Source organism: Diuraphis noxia, unplaced genomic scaffold (assembly GCF_037042655.1).
Source record: "Diuraphis noxia isolate RWA-SAM2 unplaced genomic scaffold, SU_Dnox_SAM2 contig0001, whole genome shotgun sequence".
NCBI lineage: Eukaryota > Metazoa > Arthropoda > Insecta > Hemiptera > Aphididae > Diuraphis > Diuraphis noxia.
The window spans coordinates 44,266,012-44,280,842 of record NW_028301711.1 but is presented as its reverse complement, the minus strand read 5'-3'; the positions used below and the strand labels follow the sequence as shown (position 1 = coordinate 44,280,842).

Here is a 14,831-nt window from a genome sequence, read left to right as displayed (position 1 = left end):
ACTATCAACACATATGATAGTAATAATAGGTAATCATAATAATAATCAACACCGGATTATGATAAAGAATAATATAACACAAGATATCATGACAATAATTACGCGCGTCTCCTGCGACCGTTGGTGATCACTTGGTGGTTACCAACTCTGACTTGATAACAGGTACGGCGACACTATGACCACTGACGATTGAGTCCACACGTAGCACTCATCATTGGGTGCGGCGGCTAAGAGGAGTAGATGACGTATATCAGAGACTACCGGTGTGGGTTCGGCCCAATCACAACCGAACGCACGCGCATTACCGGCGATTCACAGCTGCTTGCCAAACAGCGACCGTATAACAATATCACCACAGGTCGCACGAACAACACGTGAATATAATCTATGTCGGACGACCGGGCACCGTATCAAAGACAATAATACGATTAACGGAGCGGCGAAACACAGCCTATGGAGGTTACGGCAACGGATATTTATAATACGATTATTACGGCGCTGATATGGCGGCACGCGTCGCGTGAACGGCAAATCAAGTCGCGATCACAAAAGCACAGGCAACGCTTAACCGTAAGCCGGCCAGCGCAACGACAGAACGACGGACCGTACGTTGACAAAGGTCGTTGGGTAACTAACTAGGTCAACGTTTCACAGAGTCTACGGCGGACGTGCGTTTTCACTTATCGGTGACAGCATGCTAGACGGGCGGGGAAACGGCACGACCGGTTCACAGACGCATCGGCCATACATCGACTGAGGCGCTCGAACATCCTCCCCCAATGAAAAGCCCTGGTTTTCATGAGACGTGGCAGGCGCTGGAGCATTGAAGATTGAGAACGAGCAACGGTCGCGGAGCCTGACATTGGTACGAAAAAAAATAATAAGATAATAGTACAATAGCTCAAAATCTTGAGATTATAAATACAAGTGATGACATCATAAATAACACATGAGTAATAACATAAATAAAATTCAAAGTTTAACAATTAACCTGGTTTGCCAGGGTGTGCCCCGAGTATAATTGATGTGGTCAACCTGACAATCCAGAATGGTTGGTGAGCAGCAGGCAGACACTAAGGAATAGAATAACTCAATTACCCAGACACAGCAAGCACAAATAAATAACATGGGACACGAAATTACTCAAATTCAAAAAAAAAGGCAACTACTCTGTGGGCAGCAGCACCAATTTTACAACTGGCCTGGTAAGCTCACCCTGGGCCGTCAACACTCTAGCTACACGCACAACGCCATCAGCTCCAGGCATGACACTCAAGACCCGACCTAGCCGCCAAGCTGTAGGAGGGCTCTGGTTGTCTTTAATCACGACCATGTCTCCGTCTTTGACGTTAGGAACATTGTTTGTCCATTTTGTTCGTGTCTGTAATGAGCACAGGTATTCACTGGACCATCGACGCCAAAACGACTGGTGAAACTGATGAAGTAACTTCCAACGGTTGACAATTTTCCGGCTGTCCTCGGGTATATGATGTTCAGGAACAGCGAGCAGAGGTTGTCCAATTAAAAAGTGTCCCGGAGACAAGTAGCCGAGATCAAGAGGCGACGATGACATCGGAGTGAGTGGCCGCGAGTTTAAGATCGCTTCGATGCGGCATAGAATGGTAGACAGTTCCTCGAGTGACGGAGTATGACTACCCATGACACGGGTTAACAAAGTCTTGAACGAGCGTACGGCAGCTTCCCACAATCCACCGAAGTGCGGAGCACTGGGTGGGTTGAAAATCCACGTACACGCAGAGTGGGAAGACAGTCTGTGATGATTTTCAGGATTGTTCACTAATTGACGCAATTGTTTTGACGCTCCAACAAAATTGGTCCCGCAGTCTGAAAATATTTCGTGAGGAAGACCACGTCGCGCAACGAAACGATCGAATGCGGCCAAGAACGCATCAGTAGTCAAGTCCAATACTATTTCTAAATGCACCGCCTTCACGGCCATGCATACGAATACAGCGACATACACTTTATATTGTCTTGCCTTCCGCAAGCGGCATTCGCGCATTGGCAAGGGACCAGCGTAGTCAATCCCAACACGGGAGAACGGTCGGCAAGCTTGAACACGTACCGCGGGCAAATCAGCCATGAGGGGAGTTTGAGTTTGAGCAATTGCTCTGACACATATGGTACATGAGCCAATGACTTTCCTGATCACGCACCGCACAGACGCAATCCAAAATTGACGAGCGATTAAAGCTGTTATAACTCTAGGTCCCGAATGGCACGTCACAAGGTGCCAATGCCGGACAATAAGTAACGAAAGATAAGATGTCTTCGACAGTAATATTGGCTGCCTTTGAGCTTCTGTTAAATCAGCATGTGCCAAACGACCACCGACACGAATCAAACCACATGGATCAATGAATGGGCGGAGCACTGCAAATGTTCGAGGTGGCGCTTGATCATGCTGCACATTGTGTAGCAATTTCCCCAGTGTCTGTAATTGAGACGCTTTGACAAGAACTGTTAGGGAATCAGTCAATTCCGATTGACATAGAAAGGCATTGGAGTACGTCTTACCTTGACATAATCCGATAAAACGACGCATCCATGTGACGACTCTGAGCATGTTGGTGTATGAAGAAAAACGTGAGAACCATTCGCCCTCGGTGTCGAGTTGCACAGCTAAGGAAACGCCTTTTGTTTCAGGCAGTTCTTCTAAGGACATTATACAAGGTGAAAGGTCCCAGGTATCTTCAGAATGACGTAAAAATTTAGGCCCATACCAATACAGGGGGAACTGCATAAGGGCTGAGGGCTGCATTCCGCGCGAAGCACAGTCAGCCGGGTTATCGTCAGTTCGTACATATCCCCATTTACACGATGGTAACAATTGATGCACCTGGTGCACTCGATTAGAGACAAATATTTTGAACAAGGAGTGTGGATTGATCAACCAAGACAAAACTATTTGTGAGTCAGACCAGGCAAAAACATTAGTGATAACGAGTTGAAGTTCAAGTGTCGCTTTGACGCGACCCATCCATCGTGCCAATAGAACAGAAGCAGACAATTCAAGTCGAGGTACAGTGATCTTCTTCATGGGCGCCATTTTTGTCTTGGACCCTAGAAGGGAAATGGAGACCGATCCATCTGGCTGAATCAAACGAAGATAGACGATTGCTGCGTAGCCTTGCTCTGAAGCGTCACAAAAGCCGCAGAGCTGGACATGGGAACCATTTTTTGTAGCCAGAAAACGCGGAATCTTGACTTTAGTCAATGTATGGAGATCTTGGACAAAGATTTTCCAATCCTCAGTCAAGTCGGACGGAAGTGGCGCATCCCAACCTAAACCTGCCTTCCAGATTTTCTGCAATATATGCTTGGCATAGAAGATTACTGGAGCAATAAGGCCAATTGGATCAAAGATTCTGGCAATGGTTGACAGAACGGCGCGTTTGGTCATGACATCACACGAAGAAGAGACTTCAAAGCCAAAAGTGTCTTCGGAAGAGTCCCAATTTAAACCGAGAACCTTGACCACTCCTGCCTCAGGGTCGTCGAACTGTAAAATTCCTTGGACACGATCATCTTGTGGAATAGTAGCTAGAATCTGAGGATCATTACTAGACCATTTTTTCAGCTCAAAACCAGCGGTACTCAGAACAGATTTCAAGTCAGATTTCAATGTCAGCAGTTGGCTTGTGCTATCGGCGCCAACACAAATATCGTCAACGTAAGTTTGGTGAGTTAATGCCTGTTTGACACCAGGAAACTCTGCACAACCATTGTCGGCAAGGTCCTTCAGAACTCGCAACGCTAGGTAAGGAGCACAGTTCACTCCGTAAGTAACCGTGTTCAGTTGGTACTCCTTAAGTTCATCCAACGGTGACACACGCCATAAGATGTGTTGGTATTTCCGATATTGTGGAAGTACCAGTATTTGTCGATACATTTTACACACGTCTGCTGTGAAGGTGAATTGATGTATACGAAATCGGAGCATGATATCAACAATATCCTGCTGAAGCTTTGGACCAGTAAAAAGACACTGATTCAAGGAACGGTTGGATGAAGTAGTGGCCGAAGCATCAAATACCACCCGAATTTTACTGGTTGCAACATCACCTTTAAAGACAGGATGGTGAGGTATGAAGTAGTCACCAGGACTGGAAGCGATAGACATATGCCCTAGTGATTCATAATCACTCATAAAAGCTGAGTATGCCTGATTCAAAGCTGGATTAGCTTGAAGTTTCCGCTCTAGGTTTTGGAATCGACGCAAAGCCATTTGTCGAGATCCAACAAAACGTTCTTCCTTGCCGGATTCCATGAAGGGCAACGGAACCACGAATCGACCGTTATCATCACGCACACGTTCGGTCAAGTAGATGGTTTCACACTTGCCTTCCTCAGTGAATGTAACTGGAGCAGAGTCAGGTTCTTCAACACGCCAGAAGCGTTCGACCAGATTCTCAAGTGATACCGTGAGTGACACAACATTTGAGCAGACTCGATCGGGCTCTTGTTCAGGGACAGGGCCGATTAGAATCCACCCGAATAAAGATCCGAATGCAGTGGGTAATGAATTGTCTATGACAACACGTTTTCCGTCTAATATCTGGGCAAACACATCGGCTCCCAACAACAAGTCAACAGGTGCCGGAAGATCAAAACTAGGATCAGCTAGAGCCAAATGCGAAAAATGAAGTTTGCACTGCTTGGGCAGATGACGAGATGGCATGTTAGTAGTTATCGTGGGCAGGACCCAAGCTGTCACCTGGATTTTCGTATTCTCATCATACCGCGGTGCGATGGTACAATGGACCACACCATTCAACTTGGGAACTTGAACACCAGAAAGACCCGTTAAAGGCACTGTCCATTTGGAACGTTTTAAACCCAGGCGATCCGCACACGCCAAGGTCATGACACTGACCTGTGAGGCCGAATCGATCAATGCACGGACTGGTTGGGCGCGACCACAGTAATCACGAACATGTATGAGGGCGGTCCCGAGTAAAACAGTTGGCCGATCCAGTGACCCAACGTGGACGGCTGGAGGATCAGTGGAAGATGATGGCTTTCGGGAAGCTTCAAAATCGCGATGGAGTAAAACATGATGACGACCATTACATTTGGGACATGTCTTCGCTAAACAGCGAGTCGACCAATGAGTAGAATTCAAACATCGGAAACAAATTTTACGGTCCTTCGCCGCTTGATATCTATCATCCATAGACATGTCAGAAAAGGTTACACACTTAACTGTAGAATGTTCGCCAGAGCAAAAAAGACATTTGGAAATAGATGCGACCGGGGCGTGTGAAGACAACAAGGCAACTTTAGACCTTTTATTGTCAAGTCGATGAATTGGTTTGGTCCTATCCTGAGGTTGGTTGTAACTGCGCGCGTTACTCGATTGTGTGACAGTTTCTAAGACTGCAACACGTGACTTGACGTAGGTGACCAAGTCCGAAACTAGTGGGAATTCACATGAATTAGCAGCCTCAAAACCTTTACGCGTTGACAACGATAGGCCACGAACAGACAAGGCGAATAGGATGAACTCCCCCAAGTCAGGAATATTCAACGATTTTAACATGGCAACTTGATCGGAAAACAGGATCAGAAATTGCTTCAGTCCATCCAATGATTCTTGAGACTGAGACTGGACTGAAATAAGTTTGTCCACAATAAGTGACGCTAATTGTCTAGGTTTATCATACCGTTCAAATAATGTGGACCAAGCTAGGTTATAAGTATTCTCCGTAACCGCAATATTTTTAATAGTATAAAGAGCATCGCCCTTAAGACAACCAAGGAGATAATAAAACCGATCAATATTTGGCAGGTTAGGAATGTGACCCACCCTTGCAAGAAACCTGTCGCGGAAAACAGGCCATTCGATCAAATCACCACTGAAAGAGGGTAATGGTATTTCTGGTAGACGGGATACTGAGGTGCTGCCAGGCACATGATGTATGGACCCATTGGCACTACCGTCCAATGACACAGTTTCATTTTTAGGTGTGTGTTGTTCAACTACAGTTACAACACTAATGTACAGAGAACGAATCTCGGTCTCTAAATGTGTAGAGAACTCAGATGTAAGATCCAAATCCAATAATGCATCCAAAACAGCTTGATTATGTGACATAAAAGAAGTCCATAATGAATCCAGATCACCAGCAGCAATTAAAAAATTAGGTAACAGCTCTAAATTATCATTGACACGAGCCGCTGTCGTAGCTAATGCTTTAATTCGGTTAATAGTACCTTCACGGTTAAGCACTGAAATAGTCTTAGCCCTAACTGCTAGTCTTTGCTCACGAGCAGCCTTTTCTTCGCTTGTCTCTACCATATCAATTCAATATATATAAATTAAAAAATATTTAAATATAAAACTCACTTTACTATAATAATGTAACACCAATAAGCAATAAGGTGTTATATAATGTGCATAAACAATAGTACCTATACACAATAAATGTGTGAGCTGAGAAAGGAAGCAATCCCAATTGGTGCGTACTACAACACAGAATAATTACCCAGAAGAACGCGTAACTAACAACCCAAAATCACAAACATGTACTCACACTAATCAAGTAACCAAATTTATTCACTGGTGTCAATCGCTGATGTGACTATACTATTAATTAAACCACGCTCTGCTACCAATGTTTAGTCAAGAAGCTCCTACGAATTTAGTGGTCGGCTTCATTGACTACATCAACGAAAGTCAACAGTTTAAAGGAATACCAGGACCAGTGTGATATTAGGATTTTCAGACTAAGACCTCATCAACTATACTCTGAGATATATAACGTGCACGTATGGCAAGGCACATACAATAATTTATTGATGAAATATACAAGAAATAATAATAATATAATCATTCGCTAGTGACTCGGTACCGGCGCCTCAGTACCAATCAATAGGAATACAAGGTATAAGTAATAACATAAAATAATCAATAAGTAAATAATAAATAGTACTATCAACACATATGATAGTAATAATAGGTAATCATAATAATAATCAACACCGGATTATGATAAAGAATAATATAACACAAGATATCATGACAATAATTACGCGCGTCTCCTGCGACCGTTGGTGATCACTTGGTGGTTACCAACTCTGACTTGATAACAGGTACGGCGACACTATGACCACTGACGATTGAGTCCACACGTAGCACTCATCATTGGGTGCGGCGGCTAAGAGGAGTAGATGACGTATATCAGAGACTACCGGTGTGGGTTCGGCCCAATCACAACCGAACGCACGCGCATTACCGGCGATTCACAGCTGCTTGCCAAACAGCGACCGTATAACAATATCACCACAGGTCGCACGAACAACACGTGAATATAATCTATGTCGGACGACCGGGCACCGTATCAAAGACAATAATACGATTAACGGAGCGGCGAAACACAGCCTATGGAGGTTACGGCAACGGATATTTATAATACGATTATTACGGCGCTGATATGGCGGCACGCGTCGCGTGAACGGCAAATCAAGTCGCGATCACAAAAGCACAGGCAACGCTTAACCGTAAGCCGGCCAGCGCAACGACAGAACGACGGACCGTACGTTGACAAAGGTCGTTGGGTAACTAACTAGGTCAACGTTTCACAGAGTCTACGGCGGACGTGCGTTTTCACTTATCGGTGACAGCATGCTAGACGGGCGGGGAAACGGCACGACCGGTTCACAGACGCATCGGCCATACATCGACTGAGGCGCTCGAACAATGTCTATTTATTGTATAATAGTAAATGGTTTCGTTTGTTAATAGTGCGCCTCGCATGCCTTTTTCCTACACGCTACACAATAGTTATGTACTAAAATGTATTGTTGTCAGGAAACATATTAGTCTTGAAAACAACATTTATTATGATTAATGCATGTATGTATATACGTTCGATGTACCTACGCAATATAGTGTGAGAATATGTACAAGATTGAAAAATTAAAATATTCTTTCAAATAAACGTAATAAAATAAAAACGTTTTATGTCATATATAGTTAGAATTATCTCATTTAATTTGACTCATTATTGTTACTATAACTTATTTTGTATATAATTGAATATTTTTTATCTATGTGGCTGTATGTAAAATAATTGCACAATGTAAAATGTGTTATTGTAGGACAATGTAGGTACTCTGTTAAATTTAAGACCAAATAATCTTACACTATATATAACTAACGATGTCTAATAAAAAAAAAATGTAAAAATATTGCAAATCTATGTACCCAAGTTAAGATGATTTAATGTCACGAAAACTTAATAAAAAAATCATAGTAGTTGATAGTGGTTATAGGAAGGTAACTGTAAGTGTTGTAATAAACAATGTACGCCCGAGGTACATATAGAGGAAATATAACTGTGTTCATTTTACCTAATTTAATTTTTTAAATATAATAATATATATGTTTATATAATATTCTCACCTATTTATTTTCTTCAAAATAGTCACTATATAACGATCAATTAACTACCACAGTTGCATAGACTATATAATAGCTAATTCATCTAGCATCTACGACTGTTCTTACCATCCGCATACACATCACATTTTTACACTATTCACGTGCAAATTACGATTAAAGTTATGTGTGATTATTATTATTGTTATTATTATAATTATTAACATTAGGTAGGTAATAATTATACAAATAAATAGGTATTATAATATTATGTGACATGTAAAACGATTATTGTGGCATATTACATGATAAAAAATAACATAATAGGCCTAGACCTAACCTATTGTTTGTTTCTACAGAAAATATATCAATAAAGATCAGCTAAAACATGGGTAATTCGACATTTGACTGAATTTTGCTGCTGTTTAGGATGCGAACGTGTATTTGTATGGAATATTCTTTATCGTTGTCATGCGCAATTTATCTATATATTATGACGAGTATCTACCTACACGAGGATGCACCTACGCGCCCGAGACCGCTCCAAAACACGATCGGTCGGCAGCGAAATTAATTATTATATATACATTAATAACATAGTCGTATTATTCTTGCCGGAAATCATTATCTCTAATTCGTCGCTGCCGTCGTTTTGAGCGCACCGAGTCGACTCGTATGATTGAGCGTAATTTATTATTATTCATTTAACCTTCCGAGGTCACCAGTCGTTCGGTTGCACGCGATTCGCGGGCTGCTATAAGTACGATACACAATAACGTTCTGATGAACACATCAAGGTCGTTGCAGTAACACAACAACAACAATTAAGAACAGCCTATGGTTACCAATAACTGTCATACCCACGCAACGAGAGACGTGTGACGGTACTTCGGTACAGTCGGTTGCCACGTAGTGGCCGCGGTGCATTTGCGTCTATGCACGTCTGCTCGCAGTTCGTCTATACGTAGTTATTACACAGTGCCGTTTTTTCACAAACATCTTATAGGCTCAAGCCTATTTGTCGACCACCCATAAAGCTATAACGACGCGAGTCACTCGCACACAACAAATAACCAAAAAATTTCCGTTCCCAACCATCGCGGGCGCCATGTCCGCGACGCAGCTGCTTATCGAAACGGTGGCCGGCTGGTGGACGGTCGGGGTGCTGACGTTGTTAGTGGCCGTGGCGTACCACTTCTCCACGTCCACGTTCGGCTACTGGCGCGATCGAGGCGTCCCGTACGTGAAGCCGACGGTACCGCTGTTCGGAAACATCGGCGGGTTGGCCCTGGGCATCGAACACCAGGCGCGCATGTTCAACCGGATCTACGACGGGTTCCGCGGTCACCGGTACGGCGGGTTATACCAGATGCGCACGCCGCACCTGATGATCTGCGATCCGGCGCTGGTGAACCGCGTGCTGATCGGCGACTTTGCGCACTTCACCGACCACGGCATGTACGCGGCTAGCCCGGAGGAGAATCCGCTGGCCAACGGGCTGTTCAACATGAACGGCGCCCAGTGGAAGATCATGCGGCAAAAGCTGAGTCCCGTGTTCACCGCCGGCAAGCTGAGGCACATGCGCGGACAGGTGGCCGAGTGCAGCGAGCAGCTGATGCGCAACGTGGCCGCGGACGTGACGGCCGGCGGTGGCCAGATGGAGATCCGCGACGTGCTCGGCAAGTACTCGACCGACGTGATCGGCACGTGCGCGTTCGGACTGCACTTGAACGCCATCAACGACGAGCGGTCCTCGTTTCGCAAGTACGGCAAGGCCGTGTTCGCGCCGTCGATCCGCGTGCTGCTCAAAGAACTGGCCTGGATGGTGACGCCGGCGCTACGACGCGCGCTCCGAATCAGCGACATCCCGCTGGACGCCGCGCAGTTCTTCACCGCCGCGTTCACCGACACGATGAAGTACCGACAGGAACAAGGCATCGTCAGGGATGACGTCATGCAGTCGCTGATCCAGGCCAGAACCGACCTGGTCGTCAACAAGACCGAACCGTCAGGTATGATAATATTGTTATGATGACAAAAATGTCTGTAGGTCGACTAGGTCGTAAATATTATACATTATATGGTAGAAGATACACTGCAGATACCTATGTTTATAGGTGACCCGTCACAGTATCCCGTTAGATATACCTAGGTAACCCCGATTAATAATATTACCGACAAAATAACCTTAACCCTTAACCTCTATCATAAAGGTTTTGATGAGAATATACTGCGCAATAACTGAGCTAACCGTTTTCACTTTGTTTTATTTACTAATTCAGTTTTTAATTATTTGAAAGTTTTAATGTAATTAATTATAATCGAATTCAAATTATTTATACAACGAGTTGTGTGAATAATATTTTATGTCATGAATTTGAAAATTGTAATTTTTTTTTGACAATTTGAAAATTATTAGTTACCTGTATGACATTAAAAACGTACACGAGAATTAAATTTACATGGATTTTTTGTGTGTTCCGTCTACGTTAGAAGACATGGGGAGGCTAAAATGGGATTTAAATTATAAAAAATGAAACAGCAGGATACCTATACATATGTATATATTATTATCATTATAGCTAAGGTCCTGAGGACTTCTAGAACTCAAACACTTGAAAAGGTGCAATGCTTTTAAAAAACAAACAATATGCACTAAAAATATACTCTTAAAAAAATGTCTAATTTAATGTTTATAATGTCTAATAAACTCAAATATGTATTTATATTCAATAACAATAAAATATGCAAAATAAAATATTATATTACATTATAGAACCTCTTTGTGTTATGATTTATGAAACACATTTATGCATTGCTCTGAATACCTTTCTAAACAAATATGAAAAAACTATAAGTCTTAACTTCAGCCCTAAATATCATTTGCAATGATTAATATTATATTCCAATAAGGTTAAAAAATCAAAAACAAAAAATTAAAGATATGTATTAGGGTACCTAATGTTTTAAAATATACAGAACTGTGTATTTTGCATGAACTGGCTTGATGTTATGATCTAAAAATTTGACAAAAATTAACGTGAAATCCTTGCACAATCCCATATTAGTTGTATCTGCACACATTGAATTATTCAATCAACTCTTTTAATCTCTTTAGATATATAATACTACGTATTTAACACATTTAACTGGTCCAACTCATTTTATAAGTTGATTTTTCAAAAACTTTTTAATTTTTGTTTTTTTAATTAAATCTTCATATATTATAATAATTTAAAACCTCAAGTATTAGTATTACGATTTTTGTATGATAACTGAATACGATTTTGTTTAAAATAAACATGCCGCGAATGTTACTATTTTCCATCACAATTCAATTGACAATTAAAATCACTAATGGGAAAATAAAAAATGATCCACCAATTAGATAAGAAAAAATTGTTTTTGAAGGATAATGAAAATTTATATATTTTGAAACACTTTTATTTTTGATGAATATCAGAGTAAAAAAAAAATATCAATAAATTAATACATATTACACTCTTTGCTTAATATCCAACTTGTATACGCTCATAAAACTTAATAAACCTATTACAATATATTTATGGCTAAACGAAAAAAGGTTTGGAGGTATGAAGTTTAGTTTTTACTATACAAACTTTTTTAGTTCTTCAATGTATTATTATCTAATTGATTTTTGTATTATTGAAACGCATATAGATTTTGGTGCATATTAATTTTTTTTTTTTATAAATATCCAGTTGAATTCATAGAAACGGATATCGTGGCCAATGCATTTATACTATTCGCTGCTGGTTTTGAAACAGTGTCTACAGCAATGAGTTTTTGTCTGTATGAACTCGCATTGAAAAAACCAATACAGGACAAAGTTCGAGAAGAAATGAATAAGATGAAGAACAAACACAACGCTGAGATTGACAATGATTTTCTAAAAGATTTACATTATTTGGAAATGGTATTGGCTGGTTAGTACCTATTATATACGGTTTTAATAAATTAAATTTTATCATTGACAAAATTTTAAAATATAAATCAGTTAATTTATCTAATTTAAGTCAAATTTATACAATTCGTCATATATAATAAAAAATATTAAAACGCGTGTATGACGACGATTTCTCTAATTTAAGTATTTATTTATTGCATTATAGTCAAATAATTAATTTATTAAATTAAAGTGTAATTAGTAATTCGTATGATATATATTTATTATATTTCAGAAACCTTACGGAAGTATCCACCACTTATAACACTATTTAGAGAAGCTACACAGGATTATCAAGTACCCGATGATACATTCGTTATCGAAAAAGGTACAAAAGTTCTTATTCCTGCATACGCTATTCATCATGACTACAGATATTATCCTGATCCCGAGACGTTTGACCCCGAGCGGTTCTCACCAGAGGAAAAAGCTAAAAGACCAAATGGAACTTATATGCCGTTTGGTGATGGACCTCGCTTATGTATAGGTATGGTGTAACAAACAGTAAAATATGTTGGTCTCCACATGAGTTTTTCTTATCGAGATCAAGTTTTTTCTGTTATAAATAATATTCATTTAACTAATAAATGTCAGTTATGAAAATTTTAGGGAAACGATTTGCTGAAATGGAAATGAAATTGGCGTTAACTGAAATTTTGACCAAATATGAAGTGGAGCCATGTGAAAAAACAGACATTCCGATGAGATTCAGTTTGAGATCACTAATTATCATGCCAGAAAATGGTATTTGGTTAAAATTTAAACCAATACACGCCTCTAAATAAGCATAAATTCATCGACCTTATTAACTTAAAATATCTACTTAGTATGACAGTATGTCTTGAGGAAAACTGCTTTTAGATTTTTTTAAATGTGGTGGGTTGAAAAATATGATATTATACTAACAAAAAAACAATACTGTCTTATTTAAAGATATTCAAACAGTTAATAAGTAGTCATATGCTCAAAATCCTCTATAATTTAAGTCTATGATCTATTGCATACCTATAACCTATATACACCGTAAAACAAATTACTGCGTATTACGAATGCAAGAACTTACAATGGATATTATTTCATTTTTATGTTATTTACTATTCGATTTATTGAAATATAATGTGTATCCGATGTAAATGGTTGAATTAAGGATACCTTAGTTCGTATATTCGGGCGAGTATACCCTTATGTATAGTGTATACATATTAGATTAACTTTACAATAATTGCGATATTTCTATTTTGGTTTTTCATTATAACATGTATAATCATAAATATCAAATCAATTAAAATTTCTTATTTTAAAAATGTATTTCTTTAAAAATAAAACGTATAATTTTGTAATCTCCAGTTTGTACAGTAGAAATTGTTGTGCAATAATAATGCCTACACTATCATGTAGCCATAAAGTGTATTGATACGTTATACCTACATTTATGTTGCACATTTGCTATGTTAAATATTTTAATAACCTCATTTTCATTAATTATAATATATTTATATCATATTGGCGTTTAGTAGTTCTAATTAGTCTAATGACCAGTTCCAAACTTTTTTAACGTCCGATATATGATTTGTTGACACTAAAGACTTAATAGTAATAATTGAAGCTCCGTTTTAATATACTTCTTACTTTTTACGAATCTATTTGATACACTAAATTACTAAAAAGTTTATTATTACGAAAAATTATGACAACAACAAACTCAACGTTTCATTATTCATAAAACCCAAGTTCCGTTAAGTAATATTTTTTGTGAATTATCCAGTGTTAAGAATTATTAATCATATTGTCGTATACTTATAAGTTATAATAAATATATTCATTCCCCTACGACCCCTACTAATGGCCTTTATGTCATTTAATAATAATTAATAATGTATCACGTACTTTTACCCCTTTAGCTTTTCAAAAAAAGAATATAATTTTAAATAAAAGTTGCCCGTATTGCAAATATTTTATTTTACATAATTATCAATGAAATTCTTAATTCTTAAATAATTACTTATCCATGGAAAACGTGCAAGTCATTCTAAGGGAAATACTCTCTATGTGTCGGTGGTCAAATATTTTTTGAAATCAAATGTTTTCGGAGGAACCTAGAGCTTTTTCAATAAATGGGTCTCAATTTTCTGGGTTGTATGAGTATCTTTTAAAACAATTATTATTAATAATGGCACTACCCTAAATTCATGTTTTTCACACTGTTTTCTAGTGTACTAGTTTACTAGGCCTCGGGAGAATTATTAATTACGCAAGCAATTGCAGTTACAACAAAACCGCAGTTTCATAGCGCTGCACTTAGAGTATTGGTTTATATTTAAGTGAGATTTCTAAACTCTACATTTGACATGTTTAACCCTTGAGACATTTATTATTTATTAAGAATCGTAATTAGTCAGTTTTCTAGCAATCGAAACTCGTAGAAAATCATATTAAAATTCGGGGTTGGTAAATTGAGTC

The 14,831-nt window shown here is 39.4% G+C and overlaps 2 protein-coding genes across 2 annotated transcripts; one reads left to right on the top strand and one right to left on the bottom strand.

Annotated features, from left to right (window-relative positions):
- Positions 1 to 1,165: 1,165 nt before the first annotated feature.
- Positions 1,166 to 6,322, bottom strand: LOC149060745 (uncharacterized). The gene has a single exon (XM_089230516.1). The coding sequence runs from the start codon at positions 6,320 to 6,322 to the stop codon at positions 1,166 to 1,168; it is 5,157 nt and encodes a 1,718-aa protein (XP_089086642.1).
- A 2,941-nt stretch (positions 6,323 to 9,263) lies between these two features.
- On the top strand, positions 9,264 to 13,874 carry LOC107172753 (putative cytochrome P450 6a14). The gene is made up of 4 exons (XM_089216904.1): positions 9,264 to 10,416; positions 12,127 to 12,351; positions 12,607 to 12,858; positions 12,981 to 13,874. Exons 1-4 carry the CDS (start codon positions 9,513 to 9,515, stop codon positions 13,154 to 13,156), a joined length of 1,557 nt encoding a protein of 518 aa, XP_089073030.1. The 5' UTR covers positions 9,264 to 9,512; the 3' UTR covers positions 13,157 to 13,874.
- The last annotated feature ends 957 nt before the right edge of the window (positions 13,875 to 14,831 follow it).

Excerpts from the sequence above, each read along its gene's own strand:
- LOC149060745 (XM_089230516.1), bottom strand. The coding sequence starts at position 6,322 with ATGGTAGAGACAAGCGAAGAAAAGGCTGCTCGTGAGCAAAGACTAGCA.
- LOC107172753 (XM_089216904.1), top strand. The coding sequence starts at position 9,513 with ATGTCCGCGACGCAGCTGCTTATCGAAACGGTGGCCGGCTGGTGGACG. Across the intron at positions 12,352-12,606 it reads TTTGGAAATGGTATTGGCTG|AAACCTTACGGAAGTATCCA; the intron begins GTTAGTACCTAT and ends ATTATATTTCAG. Across the intron at positions 12,859-12,980 it reads TGGACCTCGCTTATGTATAG|GGAAACGATTTGCTGAAATG; the intron begins GTATGGTGTAAC and ends TGAAAATTTTAG.